This window comes from Jatropha curcas, chromosome 2 (assembly GCF_041381405.1).
Source record: "Jatropha curcas cultivar XTBG-Jc1 chromosome 2, XTBG_Jcur_1.0, whole genome shotgun sequence".
Classification (NCBI taxonomy): Eukaryota; Viridiplantae; Streptophyta; class Magnoliopsida; order Malpighiales; family Euphorbiaceae; genus Jatropha; species Jatropha curcas.
Genome location: NC_143152.1, coordinates 23,253,947 through 23,264,927, shown reverse-complemented (window position 1 = coordinate 23,264,927; position 10,981 = coordinate 23,253,947). Strand labels below are relative to the sequence as shown.

The window sequence follows — 10,981 nt, the reverse complement described above, 5'->3', positions numbered from 1 at the left end:
CAGTGATGTAAAAATATATATGACTTGACAATTGATTTAAGTTCGAATCTCCTCTTCCAATACTCAAAAAAACAAAAAAAAAATCGAATCGAGCTTCTATAAAATCAAACCAAAAAAAATAAATGCTGGTACTGTTCTGACTACTTTTAAATAATAATAATACAGAAAGCGACATCCATAATTTGGTTCCTTGGCTGAAGATAGCTAATGATTTTTCTGCTGAAAAAGAAAGAACAGAACATAACGTGGAATAGCAGGCGAACCATAGTAACTAGCAAGTTGGTGCCATGTGCTGGGCTCTCCAAACTGACCATCCTACTACCTAATGAACATATATAAACACAAACAGAGATGAACATTTTATTCCCAATAAAGTTATGAAAATGCTTCTATTCTATTACTATATGTGAGGTGCACAAAAATATTACAAATCTATTACACTTATCAAAGACGCCAAAACTAAACCAGAAAGCACAAATCGCTTTCGCTTTCAATGGAAGTAAAGAAAAGAAGCCTGTATAAAATATACAAGGGTTGTTATTTCAAGTTCTTTTCCTGCTCTACCGTATTTCCCCTGCCTCTTTTGGAGCTAAACCCAATTCTGCCTTCTACTACTGCTACATTTTCTTAAGTAAAGACTGGACATCCTTTGACCTCAATACCAGGAGCTGTTGGACATGAAGCCAAAGGACAATGATCAATTTCAGTACCCCACCACTTCAAATTTTTGCCTTCGTTTTGCAAAGCAAAGAACAATAGCACACCCATGAAAGCCGTACCGGCATCTAGAGCTGCAGACAGAACATAGTTATATTTCTGCCACCAGCGTTTGTGATATCGGAATACAAAGTAGTTGAAGATCATTCCAGTGATAAGCCAGCTCGCTATATTGGTTGGAGTTGCAGGTGGCATTCCAGCAAATCCATAAGATATAACTGGTATGTTAATCAGTGGAATCCATTTCTTTTCAGGGTACATTTTGCTTAGTATCCAAATTGGTACTGGCAAGAAAGCTCCAATAAGGAACAACCACACTAAATTCCGGTACAATCCTCCAGGTCCGAACAGTCTTTTTGGTCCAATCAGGCCCCAAATGACAGAAGCATCAAAAGTGACTCGGTATTTAGGACATGTCCAAGGACTTTCAGGATGCAGTGCGTCAACATCGCAAATGTTCTCGATATTCTCTAACATCCACCACGCAACTGCAAGATTGAGAGTACCAGCAACAAAAGTTCCCACCAACTGAGGACAAACAACAGCCAAACTGTCAGAATGGCAAACTAAAAACGCAAAATTTTCAAATTCTCAATAACTCAAGTATCTGAGATCCAATACCTGAGCCGCATACATGCTCCGCGGTGGTATTTTCATGTAATGACCAAGTTTAAGGTCAGATAAGAAAGAAAGAGCATGGATGGTGCTAGTTCGCCCATAAATCTTGAAAAGCAAGTTTGCAATTGGTTTTCCTGGTAGGATATATCCAATTATGAACTGTGCTATTATGTCATATCCTGGTTGCTGCATTGTGGACACAGGAACAATTATGAGGAAAAAAAATCATAGTGTGCAATTTGCTTCTTATTTTGAATTTAAGAAGCTTCCCAAGTCTAAGAGGAAAGGCCGGAGATATTATACCTGGTTGGTTGTTGCTTGAATGACACCAATAGGAAGGGTAACAAGCCAAGCCATTCCAAAGGCAAAGAGCATACCCCACCATGGCAATTGCACATCTTGCTTCCACACAAAGCATATCAATAAAGATAGGACGATGCTACCTATCAAAAGAATGTAGAACCACCATTCTGGGACTTGTTTGTAACTTTTCATCAATTTTGCATGAATATCCAATTTCACATTCTTCATTGCCGATCTACTTTGCCTCAAAATATCACTAGACAATGGAAGTTAATCATTGTGTCATTCTCCAAGGTTCCACTGTAAAAGGCATATGATAACTTTTACAAAATTTCATGACCATATGAAAAACTTGGAAATAGAAAGCAGCCTACCTTCCATGAAACAAGGCAACATGTGTAAGAGTTGCCGTAAACCTTGCAAATCCTGATCCAATCGACAGGGCAAACAGAGGGCTAAGATAAAGCTTGCTGTAACTATTATAAGCAGCAATGTTAAGGTCATAATCTGGGGTCAAGACCTTTGTAGTATCATACTTATGTCCAGTTCTAGTGAACAGCTGATTAGAAAATATCGGAAATTTCCGAGCATCGAAAGTGTTATACTTCCAATAACACAGAGGGACTATTATGTAGATAAACATGATAAAGCCAACCCCAACATTGACAATGGATGTCCAGGGTGTGACCAGAGGGCTGCCATGGTATGCTGAAATCCCAGCCCAATCTAAAGTGAATGCACCGATTCCAAGTCCATGATAACCTGACCCTATTTGTTGAGCTGTGATACTCTTAGGCCATGCCCAGCAGACCCATGAGAAAAATGTCAATATTGGGAACAAGTAGCCTGGGAGTGCATAATAAAGAAAGCTTGCTGTCAATGCTATAAGGAAGAATCGCATTCGAGTCATGCCTTTACTTTTTGGTTCTTTTTCATGGAGTGCCCTGTAGAGACAAAGTCAATAACATATAATCAAACGTATCCTGTGGAATACACTACAAGTCTTCGTATACATGAATCTAAATGCATAGATTATTCGTTCCGTGAATTCTTTTAGCAATAATCCTAAGCACTTTCATGACAAGAAAAGTATATAAAAGAAAAGAAAAAGGTATTCCATCATCCATTTGACAATCTTTTAATTGCTCTAGTGTTAAGCAATGTCCCCTCGTCGAATATTACAGCTATAAATAAAGCCAGATGGTCCATAAGACAAATTCTCGACTGATGAGCATGCTATTTTATCACATAACAAGTTAAACTTATGCCACTTGAATTTTCCACACAGGTTCACTTACTTGAACCAAATAAAAAGATACTTGATCAAGAACTATTCACACTGTACAAATCATGTTAAGATTGTGATGCTTTTTAAAGGTCTGTTTGTTTTACAACTAATTCTATCATGAAGATTATTCATCCATTGGATTTAAACTACGTGCAATCATTGAAAATGTTAAAGAATAAATTTATCATTGTCATCCCCTGAAAAGATTTTCAGTATTTGAAAAGGGACTAAAATGTGTATGCTGAATCTATGATCTTATATCAACAGAAAGTCTCAAAAAAAGAAAAAAAGAACAAAAAACAGCAAATTCATCTAACTGTGTCCAAGCAATCACTAAAGGTTTTTCTGAAACCAATTCTCCTACATTTTCTCATCAACCAAACAGACATCCTTATAATTACAAGGGAAAAATAAGAGCAAAGGAGGGAAAGAAAACAGACCTAAATAGCGAAACCTGGGCAAGATTTGAAGGCCACCACATCTCCACGGGATCAACCAGATATCTTCTAAGCATTCCAGCCCATCCATACCCCAATATCTGCATAGATCAAGCAAAAGAAAAGGAAATTAAAAAAAAAAAAAAAGAACAAAAAACAAAAGAAAATGAAGTTCTAATTTTAAAAAAACCCAAAAAATTTTTTTAGAAATGGATAAAAAAATGCATAGTAGGAACATTTTATAATCCAAAATGTTTAAAGAAAAATAAAGTAAGAAATGGTTAGAGACAAAACTAACTGACTCAGCTTAAAAAGCCTGTCACTTTTCCTTCCCAAACATAACAGATTCACAAAATACTCGAATTCAATAAAATGCAAATTAAAAAAAAAAAAAAGAAAAAGAAAAAGAAAAGAAAGAAAAAGGAAAAGTAAGAGAAGACACATAAATTAAGAAATATTGATTTCACCTGAGATGTCAAGACAATGATGAGCGCCAAAAGAAAATTGAGGCCCTGCTTATAATAAGCCTTCATAACAGTAATGGCACCAATTGAGTATGCATCACCCCCACCATAAGAAACTCCACAATTAGCAAAGATAGTGATAATCACATGCTCTTTGATGTTAAAAGGCCCAGGATTCAAAGTAAAACCATAACCAAAAATTTTATATTCTTTGCTAGGAAGAGTCCTCGCCATAAACTTGCCAATGGGCAAGACACCAATTTGCATGAGAATGGCTGAGATTGTGAGTGGCTGCGTACGGTAAGTGAAAAAGGTGTTCAGAAATATTAGAAGCGAACATGAGGCTAAACCCAGAAACCATGCCCGAAATGTCATCACCGGAAGTGTTGGGTCATCTGTTTCCGGCACCACCAACGCCACCTCTTCTATTGAACACCTCTCATGCTCCGTAGAGTCTCCGTTCGCAGCCTTTTCACTCTCCGTACCACCGTCGTGAGTCATGGTCGCCATTGATGAACAGAAATAAGCTTTTTATCTTTTTCTGCTTGTCTTTCTTGGTCTGTGTAGCTAAGAAAGGTACTTTCAAAGTGAAAGGTGTAGGTGAAGAGTGAGCTTGTTATATAGCGGAGATAGTGTGAATATTTCGTGACGACAATGCCCTTCATGAAATTTATATTTACGACTTGTTATGTCCCAAGTCTCCGCTGTGTCTTCGTGAAGAATGTTTAGCTCACCGTATTGACTAGCTGACTTAATTGTTGTTTATTGTAAGGACTATAATGCCCTTTTGTATATATTGACATGGCAGCCCTTGAAGAATTATTGAATTATTGAAGGAACACATTTTCCATACTGTAATAATTTATAAAAAAAAACCCTATTGTTTAGTGTAATTTTAAATTTGGGTACCCCAATCTTTATTTTTTCAGTATTTTAACGATTTAAAAGGAATTTGTTAGTTTTATTTTCTATAGAACAAACACTAATTACGAAGTTGTTAGTGATTAATTATAAATATTTAAATAATCAGTAGATTATAATGCAACACATTCTTGAAGTTGAAAATTTTCGGAGAACTTATTTTATTTTATTTTTTAAAATTATCATGGGCTAAATCATTAATTTTTTAAAATAATCTATTACTTTTATTATTATTATTATTGAAGTATTTATGAATAAAATAATATTATAGATTATATGGCATCAATGAATAGATAGCTTTTTCCTTTAAAATTATTACAATTATCTAACATAAATAAAATTAGGATTGACATTCAATCGATTCAATTCAAACTGAATCGAATCGATTCAATTGAATAAATTGAGTTTTTCTAAAAAAACAAAATTGAATTGAAATTGTGTATATCCAATTCTGATTGAATTATTTTTATTTTATTTTTAAGGTTTTTAAAAATAAAATTGAATTAATTTTTTTATTTTTCAATCGAAATTAAAATCAAACCTAATAATGCACTTAAGAAAAACAAACTTAATAATTTAAAAACTAACCCATCAATTCACTTTGATTTAACCAATTTGACTACATTATACCCAGCCCTAAATAAAATTCCAATTTAACCCCAGCTTTCGTCATTGGACTAAAACATGGCTGGCATTATTATTATTATTATTATTATTATTATTATTAGATGTTGATTTCTCTCCCAACAGTAGAAGAAGATGACAAGAGGGTCCATTTTTGAGCATTGATTCTCTCTTTTGCATGTGAAGGGTGGATGTTTATCCTATCCAATCAAACATTACTAGCCAGACATTTATGACCTTTTTTATTCTTTTTCTATGATTTCTTTTTATTCTATCTTTTTTAGAAATTGCTTGGATTTATTATCAATCAACATGATTTTTGGGTACGAACCTTTGACTTTGTTTTTCTGCAACACAAAGATAATATTACTATCTCCATTGTAGAAAGAAAGAGAAATGGGAACCATTCAGTATGGTGGACCCTCACACGAATGAATTACACATATCAGCTTCCTTTGAATAGACAACTCTGATGACGTAATGGTGACTGCACAATGTCAGAAGTTTTGCAGTTCTAAGTTATAACCAACCAGACAGAATCACTGTTGTCTGGTTCGGTTCAGTTCTTATTCAGCAAATTGTTTCTTTTGGTTCGAATATTTATTAATAAAACTATAATATTTCAATTCGATGATTATTCATATTTATTTGGTTCAATAATATAATTTTTAATATGAAATTATTTCGGTTATAATAATTCAATTTAAATCGATTTGATCAAACCGTATTTCGATCTCTATTTTCAAAAGAACTAAATTTTAATAGAAAATCAACCATTAAATTATGTTTATGATATAGATTTTTATTAACAAATTGGATATATACAAATGAAAAACACATAATAATGACAATGATATATATATATATTATATAAAATATAAAATGTTAATTCCTTTGGTATTATAATTATCCTGCTGGTGAACTTTGAGCTTTTTGTGGGGGAGTGCACGTTTCAGAGTTGATGACTAGCCATGCTCAATCATAAAAATTGGGGAAAAAGAACAAAGCTAGTTTGAACTTTCATGGGGAGGGCTCAGTTGAACCATACACTAATTATTTCTTTAAAAAAAAAAAAAAGGAAAAGGAAAGCCAAATATATCAAAATCAGGTACTATAATTTAATCCTACGTCTCAAAAAAAAAAAATCTCAAACTATAATAAACACCTTCATTTTATATATGAACATTGTTTATTTCACTTGCTTAATATTTCATCTATTAAATCCCTTTCAGAATATATATATATATATATATTTCATCTATTAAATATCTTTCATCATTTCAAAGTTTTTTAAAAAAATTATTTGATTTGTGTTTTTCTAAATTTCAAAGGTTTGTGGGGAAGGTTAAACTTTATTTTAACATAAATATCAACATATGATACGTGAGAATAAGTAAATTTTATAAAATTTAATAGCATAATTCGAAATATATGTTAAATTGTGCGTGCTCGTACACATATATACGTGTATAAGATAGAAATATATATGTGACTTAATAAAAACAAATTTAAAAATTTAGAATGATAAAAAAATAAATAAATTTAAAACTTATTGTTTAATGATTCTCAAATTTAGTAAAAAAAAAAACTATCTAGAACTTTTTTTTTTTTTTTGTGTAATTTACCGATATGCAGGATTTCATTGCATTTAATCATGTTCGGGCTTTGTCACAATTAAGACTCCTCATCCCTTCTACAGGTGCATTTAATGAGAATCGAAACCGATAGCTCTTCCCGACACATGCTCAGTCTGCGTTGTCAATTGAGCCACAAACCATAGGTTTTAAAAATCATATTTTTATTATAATTAATAGACAACTTGATCAAGTAAGGCATGATTTTGTGATTTATAAATTATTCTATTAACTATTAGATTAAAGTTTGTTTTCTAATATCATTATGTGCGATAAAGAAATATTTTATAATATAATTAATATTTATGTTTTGTATTGTGAAGAGAGACGACAATACTTCTCAACCTATTCTAAATGAGAAAAACTTTATTAGATTTTGATCGATGTTAGATTGTTTATTTGAAATGAATTCAAATAATTGATCTTTATAGAGATTATTTTAAAATCTATTAAAATATTTCTAGAAATTAAAAATTTTAAGCTTAATTATAAACTGATTTATGTATGTATATGTTAATATATTGATCTTCTTGCAAGAATTCGAGAAAAAAAATTTATTTTATCTTTTCATATATCAGTAGTAATAATATATTAGATATTTAAATTCTTGAAAATAATTGTTTATTAAAATAATAATTTTATTTTTAAATATTATATAATATTTTTATGCGCAGCGCGCAACGCAACTAGTTATTTGTGATAGAGTAGAGCTGCATAGTTAATAGTTTAATTGTGAATCAATCTTTTCCTAATTTTGCTAGGATAAATTGAGCTTTATTGTTTATCTCTTTTATAAGTTTACCCTTCTTGTTTATGTTATTTTACTAACTGCACAAAATGATAGTTTTAAGTTTTAACGGAAACGTTCGTCTCGGTCGAAACAGTCAAGATTCTGTCGTTTCATTTCGTTTTGTAACTCTTTATTAATATACGAATAGATGGTATATAGTTAATTAATTAAAGTTGTCAGTTCCAGAAGAAAACGGAATTGACAACTAAGCATTCATATGTGCCTATAAATATATATTGTAAGTACTTAATTTTTATAAGGCAGGCTTAACTAAGCATGGGATACCTAGGACAGTAAACTACTATTGCTAAATTCTGGTGAGCTCAAGCTAAGCTAAGCTCTAATAAACTTGATTCAGATAAAATTTTATCTCGATTTCAAACTTTGAGTCTGATCTCAGCTTGGATTTGAGTTTGGCTTGATATTATAAATGAACGCGAACTCGAAATCACTTCAAGATTTATAAATGATCTAAACTCGAATTCGAGCTTAAATTTGATTGATATGAATAGTAGAAGATATAAAAACTATAGAAAATGAATACATAATTGCAGAAAATAAAAAAAATTTTGCAAAGTAATATAGTTTTTTTATTGAGTTATCATTTGTAATGCTTTAAATTTAAGCAATATAGTTTTTTTGAAAGAAAAATTATTTGTTTATTGAGCTCAAGCTTCGCTCAACAAACTCATCAACCCAGTTAGAGTAAGTTTTTCTCAAGCCAACATGGATTGAGAAATATTTTAAATAGGTATTTTATTTGATTATTAATATTTTATTTGTTTAAAAATAGGTCTACGATAAAAATAATAAAATCATTAAGGAAATTTAATATGAATATTTTAAAACAAATTTTAAACAAACTTGAGGACAGGGTGGGTATTAAAAGTTTGGACGAATGTAGGTAGTTCATAGTTATAAGGAAATTCCTATTTGCAAATCGGTTAAAAAGCTAACTTTATAAAATTTCAAGAGCAAAATTCTTAATTATGAAAACCAATACATATATAATATATTATATTAAATTTCAGGGGCTATTTTATAATTAATTTTAATTAATTGTACGAAAGCAGTAACTATTAACGAATGGCAAATTCGTCATTCTAAATAATTTATAATACTTTGTGGGAGGGTCAATTTAGTGAATTCATGGATATTAGCTTTGGAAAGTGTTATACTAATGCAGAGATTCAGTTAACGCATCTGGGAAGAAGGTAATAGCCACTGCTTTACAAACGCGTGGGAAAATCACGAGCTGCTCAACGACTGACACACTTTGTCTCCGTCTTAGCAAATGCCACGTTGGCTATCCACGTGGTTAGTGTTCGGGACCCACATTAAAGTTTCTATTTTCTATGAAAGGGGTCCTACTGTTGCTTACTAAGTTTCCCACGTAGGACAAAAGCACGTGTTTTTCTCACGTTGTCGCGAGAAGAGACAAAGGGTTATGGAGATCCACCTGGCATATCATTCTAACCTGCCTGATTTGCTTTGTTTATTTTTATTGCTTAATAAAATAAGAGCCCACAAAATCATGAAAAATTCTTTTATTTGTGCACTTTCTATGATTGTAAATTATTCTTTTGAATTATTAACTTCAAAAAAGGAAACTTTTGCATTATCTTTTTACTCCTTTTGTCTATCCAATAAAAGGAGTTAGATCTTTTTATTTATTTATTTATTTTCACTCTTTTAACAAAATAATCTTTATAATTTATTTTTATTTTATTTCACGTGCACCTTATTAATAAATCTCAAAATGAACAATCAATTATAATAATAAAACTTTGAAGGAGCTAGACTTTAAAATTTGAAAGGGCCAAAATAAGTTTTTCAAAAATTAAGGGACTAAAGTGAAAAAAAAAATTTGTACTAAATTATAAAGTGAAATTTAAAAAAATTTTGGAGTTTGGGGACCGTTCTACCCGTTCCGCCTCCCTCCACCCTTGAATAAAACACTAATTATGAAAATTATTTATCTACCTCAGTAGTATATGGATGGCTAATAAATATTAATTATTTAAGAAATATTTTATTCTTTTTTCGATGAATGTTCAATAATACCCTTGTTTATTCTATGTTCAATAATACACTAATTAAAACTCTTGCAATACAAATATAAAAACTGATGACTGTTACTCTTAAATTAAGAGTCTATTTGGTAAAATTAGTGTAGCTGTGAACTGTTTTAATAATTGTCAATTATTTTTATTAGTGGTTGGTTAGCTGTAAAATATTAGTTGTTAGCGGTTTTATATAGCCATTTAGAATAAAATATTCGGTACAAATAACTGTTTGATCAGCAGTTTAATATAAAATGACAAAAAATGTATAAAAGTGAGGAATAAGGTAAAAATAAGTGATTAGTATTCGTGTCATAAAGAAATTATAAAATGTAATCGTTAATGAAGATAACATTTTATAAAACACAGTGTCTAACTCTAAACATTAAGAAGATATTTTATTACCAAACGCTATAATTAATTAAGATAGTATTTTAATCCTATCAAAACATTAAACATGCACTACTTCAAACGCTACTTCTGCCTAAGAAAACAAAAAAGCTATAATATATTTTTCATAAAACAAGACCTTTCCTCGTAATTTTCTAGATGGTGCTTTTCTTAAAAATTTTAATTATTTCAAGTTTATATTAGAGATGTTTGATTTAGCTGATTCGGAGTATAATAGCTAACCCATACTTAACAATTATATTATATATTTGCAAAGAACTATAATTAGCATATGACATTTTATAAAAGTCTTAATCACTTACTCAGACTCTATCAAATTGAGCTGCATATTTATATTATATTTAAATTTTATTAACTTCATAAAAATACTTATTAACATTCATTAACTATAATGCCATAAAATTATTATCAAATGATATAAATAAATAAGCTGATATAAATAAATAAATCAAATGAACCTTAAATCAACTATAATGCCACCATACTAATTAAGAGTCATTAAAAATTATATTATACACACTATTTTTTTTTTCAAATAATTTTTTTTTTTGAAATATAAATTATAAACTCAGTGCCAAAAAAAATCCGTAATTTCAGTAAAATAATCTGAAAATACGATAAATTTTGACCATCAGATTGAAAGATAATAAAGTAGCATAACGATAAACATTAGATGTATACAATGAATCTAGAATACCACAAGCTGTACAG

General features: G+C 30.4%; 1 protein-coding gene across 1 annotated transcript; it reads right to left on the bottom strand.

The window, feature by feature from the left end:
• Window positions 1–375: 375 nt before the first annotated feature.
• On the bottom strand, window positions 376–4,424 carry OPT3 (oligopeptide transporter). Its single transcript, XM_012219398.4, has 6 exons — window positions 3,831–4,424; window positions 3,367–3,464; window positions 2,013–2,582; window positions 1,639–1,894; window positions 1,339–1,521; window positions 376–1,245 (listed from the first exon to the last, which is right to left on the bottom strand). The coding sequence occupies exons 1-6, from the start codon at window positions 4,335–4,337 to the stop codon at window positions 628–630; spliced, it is 2,232 nt and encodes a 743-aa protein (XP_012074788.1). The 5' UTR covers window positions 4,338–4,424; the 3' UTR covers window positions 376–627.
• Window positions 4,425–10,981: the final 6,557 nt, after the last annotated feature.

Bases quoted from the DNA above. Each gene is read 5' to 3' on its own strand.
- OPT3 (XM_012219398.4), bottom strand. From the start codon at position 4,337: ATGGCGACCATGACTCACGACGGTGGTACGGAGAGTGAAAAGGCTGCG. The intron at 3,465-3,830 runs GTGAAATCAATA...TGATCTATGCAG, and splicing joins TCATTGTCTTGACATCTCAG to ATATTGGGGTATGGATGGGC. The intron at 1,895-2,012 runs GTAGGCTGCTTT...TCCATTGTCTAG, and splicing joins GTTGCCTTGTTTCATGGAAG to TGATATTTTGAGGCAAAGTA.